At 45.4% G+C, this 17,098-nt stretch overlaps 1 protein-coding gene across 1 annotated transcript in view; it reads right to left on the bottom strand.

The window, feature by feature from the left end:
- Positions 1-17,098, bottom strand: part of Arid2 (AT-rich interaction domain 2) — a 120,040-nt gene that overhangs the window by 3,866 nt on the left and 99,076 nt on the right. The window contains exons 17-20 of the mRNA XM_032885512.1: positions 11,001-11,139; positions 10,821-10,906; positions 9,578-9,701; positions 9,394-9,485 (exon numbers count right to left, since the gene is read on the bottom strand). Of these exons, the coding sequence (XP_032741403.1) occupies positions 9,394-9,485; positions 9,578-9,701; positions 10,821-10,906; positions 11,001-11,139 (441 nt within the window). The remainder of the gene's footprint in view (positions 1-9,393; positions 9,486-9,577; positions 9,702-10,820; positions 10,907-11,000; positions 11,140-17,098) is intronic.

The following is a 17,098-nucleotide window of genomic DNA, read 5'->3' as shown; positions in this document are numbered from 1 at the left end:
TTGTGATAAAAACCCTGTAGAGAAGTTAATCAAGGGGGAAAACAAGTTCTAACTTAACACTCAATGAGGAAGGCTGGGGACAGCTTGGTGGTGGAGCACTTGCACAGAATGGACAAGGCCCTAGGTTCCGTGACTAGGAACAAAATGTGGATACCAAAGGAACAAGCCAGTAACCATAATTCTGTACTCCAGAAATATGAGCACAGCATTGCTACATGTAACCCGAGAAGTCAATCTCACAATTCCTGTGGTGAAAACCTCACTGTCTGATATGACTTCTATCAAGTTAAAGTCACTAGGAATAACCGGAGTTGGACAGTGGAAGGCTGGGGGAGAGGAGGAGGCTGCCAGATGAGGGCAGAGCAGGGTTCCCTGGGACTTTATTGTTCTTGTATGGGGGGTACTACATTCCCAAAACTCACTGAAGATTTTGCTCTGTAGACTCTTTAAACATGACTTCTCAAAATTTTATCTAACAAACTTTGAAATCAACAGAGAATACATGATTTTCTATAAAAACAAGACCAAACTTAGCTCAGTTGAGAAGCACGTGCCTTTAATCCCAGCACTTGGGAGGCAGAGGCAGATGGATCTCTTAAGTTCAAGGTCAGCCTGATCTATGTAGAGTTCTAAGCTAGCCAGGGTTATATACAGAGACCTGTCTCAAAGCCAAAGAAAACACTTGGGGGTGGGGGTGCAGGAGGTTATACTTAGGGACCCAAACATGTTTTACCTCTGGACACAGCTATATCCAGAGTCTTTTCTTTCTTTTATATTTATACCTTAAGGCTAGAGATTTGTATAATAAACATAACTTTTGTTTATTTTCTGGAATTTTCAATTTCACATGCTGGTCTGAGTTGTTTTACTAGAAACATTTTAAGATACAAATTACCTTTTGGGAAAACCAAACAATTTGAAAAGCTTATATCCTATCAAAAGCACCAAAATTTGAAAAGAAATTTATTTTCTTGAGAAACAAAACATAATAGGTTTTAGAAATGGGCAGTATAGGCGAGGGGAATTAATATGGTAGAATTAATCCGTGGGAAGAAAACAGGCTTAAGAGACACAAGGACCTCCTTCCGTGTCATTTCCACAATGCAAGCCCTCATGTTAACTGTCCTTAAAACCGCCTACCTACAAGGTGAGGAAATCGGAGGTTCTTCTAAGGAGAAACAAAAACAAACCCTCTGTATAGAACTGACTGCTCATAAACAAGCCAGCTCACTGGAGAGCACCTCAGACAGCAACCATTAGAAGCAATGAGCCAGAACTCTGCACCCTGACATTCTTTGAATGAGACCCACACTGACCTCCAATCCATGTCTGGCACCTATAACAGAAGAGCTAAAAGAACTTGTGTATCTCCAGCCACCTGAAGATGCAAAAACAGAAATAGGAGATGGCCCACAAGTAGACGGTCAACAATCAAATTCAAAACAATGCACTCAGCTGTGAAAACACAGTACAATTCCCTGCGCACGGGTGTGGGCCATGCTTTTTAGGGCAAATTCCAAACAGCACAGGAAACTAGCAGCTCGCTAACTAATAACTGACTGACAACTTTCTGAATAGCAATGGGAACAACCATCAAGGTTAGGATGAGAGATAGCTAGTGTAGACCGTGTAGCTGACAGAGGATTAATATTTAGGGCATCTTGGCCACCAAAATCTCAATAAGTCAAATTCAAATAACCAATTTAAGAATGGATGACGGACCTAAACGAACCTTTCCTTATAGAAGACATAAACATGGCTGAGAGGTGTACGGCACAGCATCATTGGTCACCAGAGAAACCAAAGGAAACCATAGCACCTCTCACTCTAACCACAATGACTTATTATCAAAAGACAAAACCATGGAAACTGCTAGTGGGGATATAAATCATCACATGTCAGAGAAACAGTACAGATACCTCAGAAAATTAAAAGCAAACCCCCTATATACTCCTCAGTACACAGAAAAGGCAACTCTTGGGTCTAGATCTCAAAAGGCATTTAAAGGCTGTTTTGTGGAGGCTTTGGGATAGCAGTTTACTTCATCAGTGGGTTATCCATTAGAGTGAGAGTGTGTGTGTGTGTGTGTGTGTGTGTGTGTGTGTGTGTGTGTGTGTGTGTGTGTGTGTGTGTGTGTGTGTGTGTGTTGCAGGGGTTGGGTGGTGTGCCCTAAGCTGGAGGAAGTGAGGTCAGAAGTGAGGTGAGCCAGCCTCTTGTCACATGCTCCCACTGAGAAGATGCTCACTGCGGTTTTTCTTACTGTTTTTCTGAATTATTTATTTTTATTAATGTGCATCAATGTTTTCCCAGCATGTATGTCTGTGTGAAGGTAACAGATGCCCTGGAACGGAGTTACAGATACTTGTGAGCTGCCATGTGGGTGCTGGGAATCGAACTCAAGTCCTTTGGAAGTGCACTTAGACGGCTGAGCTGGCTGCCTCCAGCCCATTTACCATACTAGGAGGGCAGCCAGCTTCTGTTCCTCCTGCTCCTCCTCCACGGTCTCTGGCGCTGCTGGCAACTTGTTCTGTACATCTGCACGAATGAAAAGCTAACCAGACAAAACCTCTCTGCCCTGTTTACTCCAGAACCATTCATAACGGCTGGAACTGGAAACATCTTAAGTGTCCATCAACTAATGAGTGAGTAAGACAGCATGGTATACACATAAACAAAATGCTAATCAGCCACTAAAACAAACAGATCCTGCCAAGTGTGTCTAGAGTTCACTGCCATTCATTACGTGAAATGAGCCAGGCATGGAGAGACAAGCACTAAATAAATGATCTCATGTAGGGAAAAGCCAAAGGCTTCAAGTTCAGATGGTACTTAGAGGTGTCAAAGGAGCATAGGGGGAGGAAACATTGAGAAGGTTTTCAGGGTTGGGACCAGAGGTTCTGCTGTGCTACTACTGCATGGAAAGTAAGGTGTACATTTCAAAGAGGTAGAAGAAAGGAATCTTAATTCTTTTACCATAAAATAATAAAAGAATGAAGACAGGCTTTACATATTATGTAATGTGTGTATGTACGGGGTACATCACAGAATACCCCATTTATAGGTTCAATCTTTGAGCAGTGGTTAAACAACTATAAAGTGGTTTTACAACCTATAAAGTATCATAGTTATTAAAGTTTAGAAAGCCAGAAATACATTAGAACTCTTGAGTGGAAAAATAAGTTCACATGTAAAACAATGTGATCCAAAATGTCAACAGGCCCTAGAAGGGCAGCTGGAGAAGATATTGCAACAAAACCACTTTCCAAATTGGAATTTTTATCTAGACAAAAGAACGAACACAAACATTTATCTTTAAACATTTTTATGTGTATGACTTTTGACAGCATGTTTTGTCTGTGCACCATGGTAAAAGCCTGGTGACCTGGTGTCTCATGTGGCACAAGAAGGCATCAGCTCTCCTGGAACTGGAGTTACACAGGGTTACAATCACCATGTGGGTCCGGGACTGAACCTCAGCCCTCTGCAAGAGCCATCTGAGCCCCACACAGACATATTCACGAAGCTGCTGGGGAGAAGCATTCTTCCCAAGACTCTTTTCTTGCTTTTTTAAAACACCTTTTCTTCACTATTCTGAAAACATAACATGAAGTTTCCCAACTCTATAACTACGTGCATTGATCCTACAGTGCAACCACTGTCCCTAACTCCAGCCCTTTTCTCTGTATCTCAGATAGACCCTCTACAGCCACGAAACAGTTTCTTACTCCCTCTCCCCTTAATGCAGTGCTTCTCAACCTTCCTAATGCTGTGACCCCTTTATACAGTTAGTTCCTCGTGGTGTGCTGACCCCCAACCACAACACTTCTGTTGATATCTCATACCTGTAACTTTGCTACCATTACGAATTGTAATGTCATTTTTAGAGACAGAGGTTTGCCGAAAGCGTCTCAACCCATAGGCTGAGACCCGCCGCCTTACTTGGTCTGTCAGTATGTGTTCTGGTAGTAATCGTACAGAACTGACACGCCATCCTTTGTGCCTGGTTTCCTTCAGAGGATGTCCTCAAGGCTCAGGTGTGGCACACATGAGCGCTTTCCCTTTTTAAGGCTCAGTAACACCGCGGTGTAAGGAGCCAGCTGATGCAGCTTTCCTCAGCAGTTAGGACTTTTGTACACAGTCTCAATAGTAACCCCTTACCAAATACATGATTTTTCAATTACTTCCTTTCACTGTGGGTTGTCATTTACTGTTGGCAATGTCTTTTCATAAGCATGTTTTAGTTCTGATGCAGTCCTGTTTGTCTGGAATCTGTTGGCTCTGCTTCTGACGTAGTAGACCCAGAACTCACTGTTAAGTCCAATGACAGGGAGCCTTTGCCTCACGCCTTCTAACTGGTTAGTAGTTTTAGCTCATTTATGCTAAAATTCATTGATCTATTTTGAGCTAAGATATATATAGCAATGGCAGCCGTTCAGTCTCTCTCACAGATACAAATCTCGTTTTCCCAGCATCATTTGCTGGAGAGACGGCCTGAGACTGAGAGGCTGGCTCCTTACTGAGGATCCCTCAGCTGTGTGGGGCGTACTCTGGGGTCTCTTCTGCTCTATCTATTGGGCTCCCAGCCAATGCTGACCAGGGGCTAGGTATGTAGCTCACACCATTGGGTGCTAGGAGACTGATGTTCTTTTCTGTCCTCTACAGGCTCCAGGCATACAAATGGCGAACATACCTGAAGGCAAAACACCCATACATAGAAAATGTAACAACAATTTCAAATAAGATCCAAGTACATAGTTAGCAAAAGGAGACAAGTCTTAAATCTTGAGACTTCGCCAGAGCTGAAACTTAATCAGAAGGGACAAAAGGCATTACTTATACTAAACAATCTTGACATTAAAACAAAAGCCCCCCAGAAAACCCTAGTATCTTCCATTGTGCAAGGAACTATGTGTAGGAGTAGAGATAAGCTAATATCTACCTCTTAACCCAACGATATAAAAAACAGAGCGATGTGTTAGTATCATTCCACTGGCAAACAGAGTCCCTGCTCTCTCCTTCACATGGAGGCTCTCCCAGACCTCAGTGCTCTCACACAGTACAGAAAATGTTCACCAGAGGGACACACCTGTGTCACCAGACATCCCAGGCTGATGTCAAACTTAACAATCCCTGTGATGTGCCCTCCATAGTCTTGCCTGACGGTGGCTGACACTTTAGTGCGACTATCCTAGCACCTTGAGCAATGATATGCTACAGGGCATCTGGAAGCCAAGAGTTTGCACAATATGAAGTTAACCAGAGAGCAAACACAGCAGACAACTTCTGCCTCAGTGATTCATGGCCAGGGAAACAGGCTTTGTCATCTGAGCCTCAAACATGCAGTCAGGATGAGAGGAACAGCTCTAGGGAAAAGTTATTTGGGACTTCTAGTTCACTGTACAAATTCCAGCTAGATCTGTAGGAGAACGGGAATGTGCCCGTCTCCTTTCCTCCTGTCTCTCAGGCACTCACTGGGTGAGCGTCACTCTCACATGAATGTCTAGTGTCAAAGAGCAACAATTTAAGTAAATACGCAGTCTCTGCCTCCAAAGAGCTCCGCACGCAGTCATGGGGCAGTGTTCTCTGAGCAGATGAGGCCATGAGGAAGACACAGGAATGAGTGTGGTAACACCCTGGGTGTATGACTTCTAGCCTGCGTTTGGAAAGTAGTACAGTCTGAACACGACTTAGTAGAGAAAAAGACATTACAATTATTTACAGAACTGAGCCTAGAGAAGCAGAACGACAAACGCAGCAGGAATAAAACACCTCATAAGGACGCAGGGCTGGGGAGCTCAGTGGGGACGTGGCTGCTCTTCCAGAGAACCTGGGTTTATTCCCGGCACTCACCAGGCAGCTCACATCTATTCTAACTCAAGTTCCAGAAGATCCAGCGCCCTCTCTGGCTTCTGTGGCACTGCACACACGTGATGCACAGACATTCCTGTGGCAAAGTTCCTACACACAGAACATGTGAAGAAAGAAGAAAGGCTACAGAAAGCAGTGTTCATCCAGGCGGAAGCAGAGACAAAGACACCCAGAGGGATACACAGACAGAAGGACAGCAGAGCCCTGGAACAAAAGTCTGAAGGCGAAGACAGTGACGTGAGGAGGAGCCTGCACGGGCTCTCCTTCGGTCGCCAAGCAGACAACAAGGCACAACCAAGGCTGAGGAAGTGGGAGGACCATGTGAGGTGGAGAAGACACTGGTTTGCTGGGGGCCTGCTCTAGCCCAGCACGGTTAGAGTGGGCTCAGTCTCCAGCACGCAAAGCCAAGCAAAGCACACATCCCCGACACAAACCAACAACTTGGTGTCTTTCATGTAGTACATTAACAAAACATCTTCCTGGGTCTGTTACCGCATTCTATATACTCTCTAGTTCTATCCATTGACCTGCTAGTTCCGGCTCTCTTTACATGTGCATGGTGTCCAAGTGAAGGACTGTGTCCCTTCGCTAGCTATTGTGAGCAGAGCAGCAGTGACAAGCAGAGTGAGTGTCTGTGCAGTCCTTGGGCACACGCCGTGGGGTGGCAGAGCTGGACGATAGGACCAGTCATTTATTTTCAGCTTTCTGCATTGCCACACTATATCCAGAGGGCCTTAGCAGTCTGCAATCCACCAACAGTGACTGAAGGCTCCCCTCCCCCATGCCCTCTCTAGCATTTGTTGTGTGTGTTTTGATGTTTGCCATTCTGATGGGGTGATATGAAACCTCAAAATTATTTGATTTGCTTTTCTCTAATTGTTAGGGCAATCAACATTTTTACGAGATTTCTTTTTTCTTTTGAGAACTCTATGCATATCTTTGGTTCTCTTTCTGAATGGGTCATTTGTTTTAGTGACTTTACAATTTTATTTGTTGGTTCTTTATAAATTCTGGATGTGCGGCTGGAGAACTCCATTTGTGAGCTCCCTCTTCACTGCACTGCTCGTTCTTTAGCTGTGAGGAAGCCTCTCAGTTTCCTGAAGTCCCACTTGTCGATTGTTGGCCTTAATTCCTGAGCATACGGGGTCCTATTTTTAAAAAGTCCTTTTCTACACTTGTATCTTGGGGATTACTACGTATGTTTTTATTCTAGCACTTGCTTTGATCCACTTGGAGTTAGTTTTTGTACAAAGTGATGGATACAGGTCCAGTTTTGTCCTTTGGCCTGTGACGTCAGTTTTCCTGTCACCGTATGTTACACACCTTTCTGTTCACCGATGTCTTTGGCTCCCCTGTGCCCAAGCACGTGCACACGCTCGGGTCTTCATGCTGCTTCTAGAGTCTGCACGTGCGAGTTGGTGCCATTCCTGTCACTGCTGGCTTTACTGCCCTGGCTGTGCAGTGCCCCCGAGTCTGGGTTACCTACCGCCCCACTAGCACTGTTCTTTTACCTGGGCTCTCCAGGGTGTTTTGTGGTTCCATATGGATTTTAGGATTTTTTTTTTTAAACATTTGTGAAAAATGACACGAGGAGTTTTGATTGGACTTGAAGATCTGAATTGGATCTGACCCAAAAGTCTCCTCCCTGGGGACTAACTTCCGTCACAGCACCGGAAGGTGCTGTGTGAGGTTACAAGAGGGAAGCATCCACCAGTGCTACATGGCTGTAACGCCCACGAGCCGCAACAGTGACCAGCATGGCAAGGGCCTCCCACGGGCACAGCAGGCACACACCTCGGCAGTGACCAACAGCGACTGACTCAAGAGAAGGGCAGCAAACCTGGCGCTGGAAACATCACAAGCTACCTGGGCTAGAGAGGCCATAGATCTTACAAGAGCCACTACTGAAACTCACTAAAGCTTAATGATTTCTAATTGTTAGATCTAGAGTGCTAAATACTTCTGCTTACCCGCAAGCAAGTGTAGCTCGAGTTCCTCATCCGAGAAACTTTGCAGCAGATAAAACCACCACAGAAAACCGCAACCACCACAGAAAACCGCAACCACCACAGAAAACCGCAACCAATCCAGATGTAGAGAGAACGTGACGTGTGTTACCCAGCCCCAACAGACACACACATACAACACACTCCTGCATCTAAGGCTCACAGACACGGAAGAGGACAGAGATAACTTAAGAGCCAGGAAATTTGCTGAGACCGTGTCTCTGAGAAATGAGAGGGAAACTATATCCACGAAGCCCAACAATACTGCCACCTAAGTGAGACCTGAGCAAGCACAGTACCAGCAGGGGTGCTAATGTGGTGGGAGCCCTACCACAGACGAAGGACGAAAACCAGTCTTCCCTAGGGAACCCCTTAACTGGTTAACATACACCAAGTCAGCAGCCCTGAAATCATGTATATACAAGTAACGTGTGTGTGTGTGTGTCCGTGCGCACATATGCATGTGTGAGTGTGTCTGTGAGTGTGTATGTGTGTCTGAGTGTGAGTGTGAGTGTGAGCGAGTATGTTGTGTCTATATGTGTGAGAGAGTGTGTGTCTGTGAGTGTGAGCGAGTGTGTGTGTGTAGATGAGGTCATGAGTGTATGAGGGAGCAAGGCTGGGGAAGACACGGGAGGAGCAGGAGGAGGAGCAGGAGGAGGAGCAGGAGGAGAAAGGACGCAGGTGTGTGTTCCAAATACCATCCCTCGCAAAAACCTAAAAGCCGATATAGTACCCATACCTTCTTTTGTAATTACTTCCAGTTTTCACGCTTTGGAAAATCGACTTTAAGTATTATAATACCTAAAACAATGAGTGGGTGTGGATGGAAGGCATGTGGACGAGGTGAGCCTGTTAAGGAAGAGGCACCTGATGGCGTTTAGGTGAGGCTGTTTAGCTGAGGGAGCAGGAGGAGTGAATAGGAGATAGGTTGAGGGGAGACCCTATAGATTAGGGGTTCCAAACTCATTACCTTAGGATTCACAACAGTAGCAAGACCACAGTCATGAAGTAGCAATGAACCTAACTGTACGGTGGGGTCGCCATGCCATGAGGAGCTGTATTAAAGGGAGGCTATGCCTTAGGGAGGTTGAGAGCCACTGCTTAGAGCAGGACAGATTCTCTCAAGGACGACGAGTCGTGCCTTACTCTTCATATATTCACAGATTACACTCTTTTCAAGCCTATAAACATCAACGGGATTACAGTGACATCTAATATTCATGGCTCTGGCAGCTTATATAAAACACCAATTGATTCACATGATGCAAAGGGCTGATTCCCTCTTACGTTTCTTCCTCCGAAGAACTTTTCTTTCTCCCTGTAAACGCTAAGGCCAGGAAGAAAATTGGCAATAAAACAAGTTGTTTTTGGCTTTGAAAAGATCATGGTGGCCTGGTCTTAGCATAAGTTTTTGGACACATTCACAAATCAATCAGGATAAACAGCACCTAAGAGACAGGTAATGTTACTCATGTACGAAATAGTCAGTTTGCTTTGGTTATAGAAACGAGTTACTCACCTGCGCCCACACTCTGAGTATTTACCAATATTTTTTAATATTAAGGCAGCTGTTAGTCGGATGTGTTTAGTTATTGGTCCCTCTTTTTCATCCTTAAAAAGAATGGAGAATATAAAAAAAAGAATAAAGATCTAAATCACACAGGGCTACACCTTTATGGACAAGGGCTTTAAGAGGGACTTACTGTAAAGTCCCGGAAGACAAGGTTCCTCGAGCCTCTCCGCAGAGCCATGAGTGCAGCACTGGGGTGGCTTGCAATGGCCTTCTGGGCTCTGGGAGCAGAGCCTGTGCTCCCCACAGTGGGCTGCCTATTTATCAAACAGACAGTGTTAGCTGAACAGACAACTGTGCTCTACCCCCAGCCCACACAAACAGCTGTTTTAGGGCTTGTGTTTTCCAGCCTATCCCTTTTCTTTCAGACAGTGTCTTAACTATGGAGCTCAAGCAGGCCTTGAGCCCTACGGCCTGCTGGCAGTGCAGGACACAGTGCTGCACTCAGTCTGTTGGTGTCAGAGCAAACCACAGAGGCCCTGCATGGTCCATCTCTGTTACGATGCGAGGTCAGGAGGCAATCACTGTACAGCATAACACAGCGGCAAAGGTGTCGAGTCCTGATCCTGGACAGTAATGTGAAGGAGCTGGCTGTTGCTTCCTAGCAAGCAAACAGCCTGCAACTTTAGACCAGAAAGAAAGCTGCCCTGTGTATCAGACTTGGGCTAAGGACAGCAACAGTCTTCCTTTCAACCCATCACTGCCACAGAAAGGAGTCATAAGGAGAAGGGCCATCGTTCTCACAGAAGGCACAGGGCGGTAGGCTGCAGGTCTGCTATGCCGAAGGCAGAGGTGCACACCACACCGGTGGGCACATTCTAACAAATTGGGTTTCTTCTGAAACTTGTGAACCAGGGGTATTTCTGATTTTTTTTAGACAAATTCTGGATATTAAAATATAACCTAGAAATAATCTCCATATGTAATCCGGGATGTATGTATATGTGTATAGGTATGCGTGTGTGAGTGTATGTATAAAGTCTCTTTGCCATTATCAAACAGATGAAATGCACTCTTAAAAAGAGACGTTAGGAATACTTCCAATGTACATAGCTTTCCCTCCTATGTTACTTGTCTGCCTGACGACCTGTCTGTCTCCAAAGTCAGGGCTTCCTTACAGACCACAGTGCAGCTGCTATGAAACAGACACCCGTGAACGCTATCCCTGGAGAGAATTCATGTAGGTTAAGCACTGCATAGCTTGGTAGTATTAGCCGGGTTAGAATAAAGTTTTGGTTTCCCATATGCCGTGTCTTTTTGTTGGTCCCTGGTTTTCTACTTCTTGTTTTCAGTGCCAAGAATGGGAGACAGGCTCTGAGCACCGTAGGGGCTATTAGTTCTTTACGTGTGTTAGTAAGTAAATTAATTTTCTTTACTTGGTAGAAGATTTTTGATTTGCCGCTTGTCCTGGTTCATCTTGTTTTAACCCTGCAAGCAGAGCGTCCTTTGAACAGTGCTTGTCCTAGAGGAGAAGGAGGGACAGACAGGTCACAGACCCAGGGTGAGCACACGGGGAGCACATGGGGCGCTGGGCAAGCAGCGTTGTGAAAGCACACCTGTAAGTGGGTGATGAACGAGAACCTTTGCCGCTGGAAGGGCTCGCAGCCTTCCCAGAGGCACTGCCCCGGGTACACATCCTTCCCTCCATGTTCAGTGGCCGCGTGGTAGAACACTTGTGACGGCGTCTGAAACCACCTGCAAAGAGACAACGGCAGACAGTTCCAAACTTACGTTAATTCTCTAAATCACACTGATATAATAGATTTAAAAAACACAAAAGGAAATCTTGGCTACAGCTTTTTTTTTTTTTTAAAGATTTTTGATTATGTGTGTGTGTGTGTGTGTGTGTGTGTGTGGTGGGCACATGAGTGAGTGTGTGTGTGTGGGGGGGTAGTGGTGGGCACATGAGTGAATGTGTGTGTGTGTGGGTGGTGGTGGGCACATGAGTGAGTGTGTGTGTGTGTACCTGAGTGTGTGTGTGTGTGTGTGCACATGAGTGTGTGTGTGTGGGGCACATGAGTGAGTGTGTCTGTATGTGTGTGTGTGTGGGCACATGAGTGAGTGTGTATGTGTGTGGGGTGGGCACATGAGTGAGTGTGTGTGTGTGTGTGTGTGTGTGTGTGTGATGGGCACACAAGTGCACACATGCAGATGCTTTCACAGTCCAGCAAATGGCATGGACTGTAGTTTTTATGGCCCTTATGTAACTGTGTCTACATTAAACCAATTACAAAGTATTTTTGAAGACTGGCTTAGTTTTCCTGTGTGAATGCTCTGTCTGCACACAAGCATATGTGTCATCCGTGTGCCCGGTGCCCCCAGAGGTCAGAAGAGGGTGCTGGACGCCCTGGAACTGAAGTTACACATGATTGTGAGCCGCCACATGGTGCTGGGAGAGGACCCAAGTTCTCTGCAAAAGCGGCAGCCGAGGGGTGTTTACTGTGTGTCGCACATCCAGTGCCTCAAATCACTATCGGCTCAGCAAATGTCGGATATTTAAAGAGATTTCATGGAGAATGTAATTTCTGAATTATCAAAGATAATCCTAAAAAGTCGCAGATTACAAATTTTATTTCTATTCATATTTGTGTACATAATACCAATGACACTCACTATGAAATAGAAAATCAGGATATGCATTTTGAATTTTAAGTACACACAAAACAAAACAACTGAAATGCTAATACACTGTTACTATGATGAACTAAGATTTCTTATTCTGGTGAAATTTCACTGAGATTCTGTTACTAATTGAAAAGAATTTAGGTGTTGTCCACAGCTGGCCACACAGAGGACGGCAGCCGATGTACACAGTAAGACACTTACTGACTACATATATGATTGTTTCACCTATTCAAATTTCCCCTCTACTTTAAGATTTCCTCTGTACCAGGCTCTGTTATAGGCGTCTGTAAATACAGGCTCCACAACATCTACCCAAGGCAAAAAGCACCTCAGCACCCAGGGCTCAGCACCCAGGGCTCAGCACGTGTTGTCTGTACAGACCTTAATTCAATCGCACCATTGGTGATCCGTGAAGTTGGCAATCTGCTAATGACGGGAAAAGAAGATGGCTAATTGTTTTTGCTTTCTAGAGACAGCTTTTCTTTGTGTGACATCCCTGGCTGTCCTGGACTTGGCTGTCCTCGAACTAACGGCCTGCCTCTGCCTCCCGAGTGCTGGCGTTAAAATGACATTTTCCTGTGATCTGATTCCCAGTAGCACTGAAACCAAGGTGTATTTCTTCTCAGAGCTTTCTTTGTGCTTTGGAAAACAGTGGAAGTGCTGCTGACTGGATATTGTAGATAACTTGCCACTCCCACAATAGTTAATCTTGATTCAAATTGTGAAAATGTTTTCCTTAGCATAGCTCACTGCCTTCTGCAGAAAACTGTCAGCACACGTGTGAATGTGTTTCTCCTGATGTGCTTATAAGGCGACTCCTCTGGGCAGAAATCACTCTCTGAAAATTGCACTTCTGGAAATCTAGTTTTACTGTTATTTGTAAAGTCACCAGGTGGCCATAAACCAATGTGAGCTGTGGTCACTGAGACCATCATGTTTGCTGATGTTAGTGGGAACAGAGCCTCTTATAGTCTCAGCTGCCCACTCTGTTAACTCTTTTTGTTTAAGAGGGGTCTCATTGTGTAGCACTGGCTAGCCTTGAACTCTCCAAAGTGCTGGGATTAAACACATACATCACTGCCCAGGCTGTCTTGCTAACCCTTAATTCTGAGATAGCCTCAGGTTTCCAAGCTTACATGCCCTGTCTTAGTGCCTCCTTTACCATGAGTTTCTCCACAGTCACTGTTCATGAAAACTGTTCCAAAGTCAAGGCTTCTCCTGTGGAGTAGGAATCTGAACACAGATGAATGTTCCAGTTTTACCTTTCTCTAAATAAGACCCGTTACTGACAGAACGGGCAGTCTCAGTTCTTCCTCTGTGTTTGCTCATAGCCAGACTCTGGTCTTCACCTCTCCTTCCCTTGAGCGCTTAGCTGTTGGGCCCAGGCTGTCCCTTGGATCTACTCGCTGAGCCCTATGTTGTTCCTTTAACAGTAATCACCTTCTTTGTGCCTTCTACCCTTCCCTTCCAACTTAGTACACTACTTCACAGTACAGGTGTGGAGGCCTGCAGGTGAAGAAGGCCCTTGTCACCAGGCCTAATGATCCAAGTTTGAATGCCAGGACCCATGTGGTGGAAGGGAACAACCAGGCTTCCACAGGTTGCCCTCCAGAGACCCGGTGTCACATTCAGAAGCTCCCTCCCACCAGCTACAAATGGAAGCACAATCCCCTCCACACTGCTACTCTCAACAGACAGGAATTACAATTTACTGTTATTTGGCAAAGCAATACAAAACTTAACATTTGATAATTCTTAGTGTATTAGCTGTATCTGCTATTTTTCTTAGTCACTGGCAACTGTCAGAAGGTACACACTGTTTTCAAAGACAACAGTACAGGTGGGAACACCAGGCTCTAGTGGATGTAATTAACGTAAGCTTCCTCATTCCAGCTGCCCTAAGTAGCTAGAGAGCAAAATACTCAAATTAGAAGAACAAAGCAAGCAAGCAACACACCCTCTACAACAAAAGGGGAGAACAACAGTAAGAGAACATTTAAACCTGGCTTAGACCCAGCCGCCGGCCATCCCTGGTGCAGTGCCCATGAGCAGGCCGTACCCTGAGCACCGGACAGCACCTCCCGCTTCTCCACCTCGTCCTCCAGAAGCCTGCGGTCAACTCACAGGCCACACGGAGAGCCGCAGCAACAACACGTGACGCGGCCTTGTGCTTTAACAGACGCACCACATTCAAAGACCAATTTAAAGAGAAACACTGCAGTTATAAGGCACACATCACTTAGATTCATTCCATTGTCTTTAGTCCGTTCTTGGCAGTCCCTTTTCTCTTAATGCTCGAAAAGTATTCCATGTTCAGTAGCCTCCTACTACAAAGCAGCAAACTCTTCTGCTGCATGTGCATGAAGTGTACATGTGATATCTTCTATAGGAAAATGTCACTATGAAACACAATGCATACAGACAAACCTACACCAAATCATTGCGATAAAGCAATTAAGCTTTGACCTCAGCCCTGGACATCTACTTCTTTTACTTATTATTTTATGGTTTCAGTCACCCTAGCCGAGGCCTAGCCAGGTTGTATTGTGTCCAGCTGAAAGAGTGTAAAGAGAAGAGCAATTCTAATTTCATTATTAAAATTCAGAAGCTGGAGAGATGGCCCATTGGCTAAGAGGACACACTACTGCAGATGAGAGCTTCAATTCCCAGCAACCACGGCAGGCGGCTTGCATTGTCTACCCTCTCGGCCTAGGAGACACTGATGCTTGGCCTTGTACTGACGTGCACACTCACATACAGTAGCTACACTGAAGCGCACACTCACATACAGTAGCTACACTGAAGCGCACACTCACATACAGTAGCTACACTGAAGCGCACACTCACATACAGTAGATACACTGAAGCGCACACTCACATACAGTAGATACACTGATGTGCACACTCACATACAGTAGCTACACTGAAGCGCACACTCACATACAGTAGCTACACTGAAGCGCACACTCACACACAGTAGATACACTCACATACAGTAGCTACACTGAAGCGCACACTCACATACAGTAGCTACACTGAAGCGCACACTCACATACAGTAGATACACTGAAGCTCACACTCATACAGTAGATACACTGATGTGCACACTCACATACAGTAGCTACACTGAAGCGCACACTCACATACAGTAGCTACACTGAAGCGCACACTCACATACAGTAGATACACTGATGTGCACACTCACATACAGTAGATACACTGAAGCGCACACTCACATACAGTAGATACACTGAAGCGCACACTCACATACAGTAGATACACTGAAGCGCACTCACATACAGTAGATACACTGAAGCGCACACTCACATACAGTAGATACACTGAAGCGCACACTCACATACAGTAGATACACTGATGTGCACACTCACATACAGTAGATACACTGAAGCGCACACTCACATACAGTAGCTACACTGAAGCGCACACTCACATACAGTAGATACACTGATGTGCACACTCACATACAGTAGATACACTAGGGCATAATTATTTTTTTGAAATTACAAAGTTCAAGGCAGACCTCTGCATTGGTACACACAGAGCAAGTTCTAGGCCACCCATGGGTATGCAGTAAGACTGTGTCTCGACAAACAAGAAACAACATTTAGAAACATTAAGATATGCCTTAGAAATGTGTACTTCACAGAATATTAACAGTGGGTCAAATTCCAGTCCCCGTCTGAGAAGCACCACTGGAACGATGCAAGTATAGAGTAGGTGCTGATGTATTTGTACACCGTCACAGAGTTTAATGGGTAAATCTGTGTGCCTGCTTTTTTTAAAGCAGTATTCTTCTTGGGACTGTAATATAATATCATTTGTCTTTCCCTTTTCTCTCCTCCTTGCTCTCTTTCAAATTCAAAGTCTCTTTTTTCATTAATAGTTTTTATGTACCTACATATTGTCTTATGGTTTCTACTGCTGTGATAGAACACCATGACCGAGGCAGCTTGGAGAAAAGCGCTCATTTCGGCTGACACTTCCTGGTGACAGTCCATCACATCTAAGCAGGAACTCAAACAGCAGAATCCTGGAGGCAGGAGCTGATGCAGAGGCCATGGAGGGTGCTGCTTACTGCTTGCTTGTCTTACCTTGCTCAGCCTGCTCTCTTATAGAGCCCAGGACCATCAGCCCAGGGGATGGCACCGCCCGCAGTGGGCTGGGTCCTCCCCCTCAATCACTGACTAAGACAATGCGCTGCAGGCTTCTCTACAGCGGGATCTTATGGAGGCGTTTTCTGAATTGAAGTCCCACCTTCTCTGAGGACTTCAGTTTGTGTCCAGTTGACACAAACAGATCACCAATAAATCACCTCTCTTTTGGCATCCCTAAGATCTCACATAAAAACTTTAAAAGTTCCATAATCTTTATAAATTTAAACACATTAAAAATTCAGTCCTACCAGCACATCCACTCTCTTTTAAAAATCCAGTCTCTTAAAAATTCGAAATCTCTTAACTCTAGGCTCTTGTCCATATTTTAAGAGGGAAGAACTAGGGCATGGTAACAGTCAGATGAAGGGAAGCCAGTCCCCGCAGTGTGACTCAGTGTCCTCTGCTGCATACACAGCTTGTCCTCTAAGCCTGGGCAGGCTCCACTCCACGGCTGCTGCAGCTCTTGGTGATCATCGCCCTGTACTGGCATCTCCAAAATGTTGGGTCTTCTGCTGTAACTGTGTAACTGGGATACACGTCACCAATAGCCTCTCAAAGGCTCTCTTCAAGATGCCAAGCAAGGCTCAAATTCTCTGCATGTCCCCTTCAGCCCTGGGCTTTCAAGTGCCACTGAGGCCTCTCACAGTGCCGAGCCTCAGCTGCTCTCCAGGACCCCTTTCTCCCTTCAAAGCCAGCTCCTGGGTGACTCTCCACATTACCCAGTCAGCCGCCAGTGTGAGGTACAACCTTGGCTGCCTCTGGAACATGACTTGCTTGAGTGCTCTCAGACATCACTTTCCAGAAGATTTTACCTCAGTGATGCTGGTCTCTTCTTAATCACCACTAATTTCCAG

This window comes from Rattus rattus, chromosome 1 (genome assembly GCF_011064425.1).
Source record: "Rattus rattus isolate New Zealand chromosome 1, Rrattus_CSIRO_v1, whole genome shotgun sequence".
NCBI classification, from domain to species: domain Eukaryota; kingdom Metazoa; phylum Chordata; class Mammalia; order Rodentia; family Muridae; genus Rattus; species Rattus rattus.
This window is presented reverse-complemented; position numbering and strand designations above follow the sequence as displayed.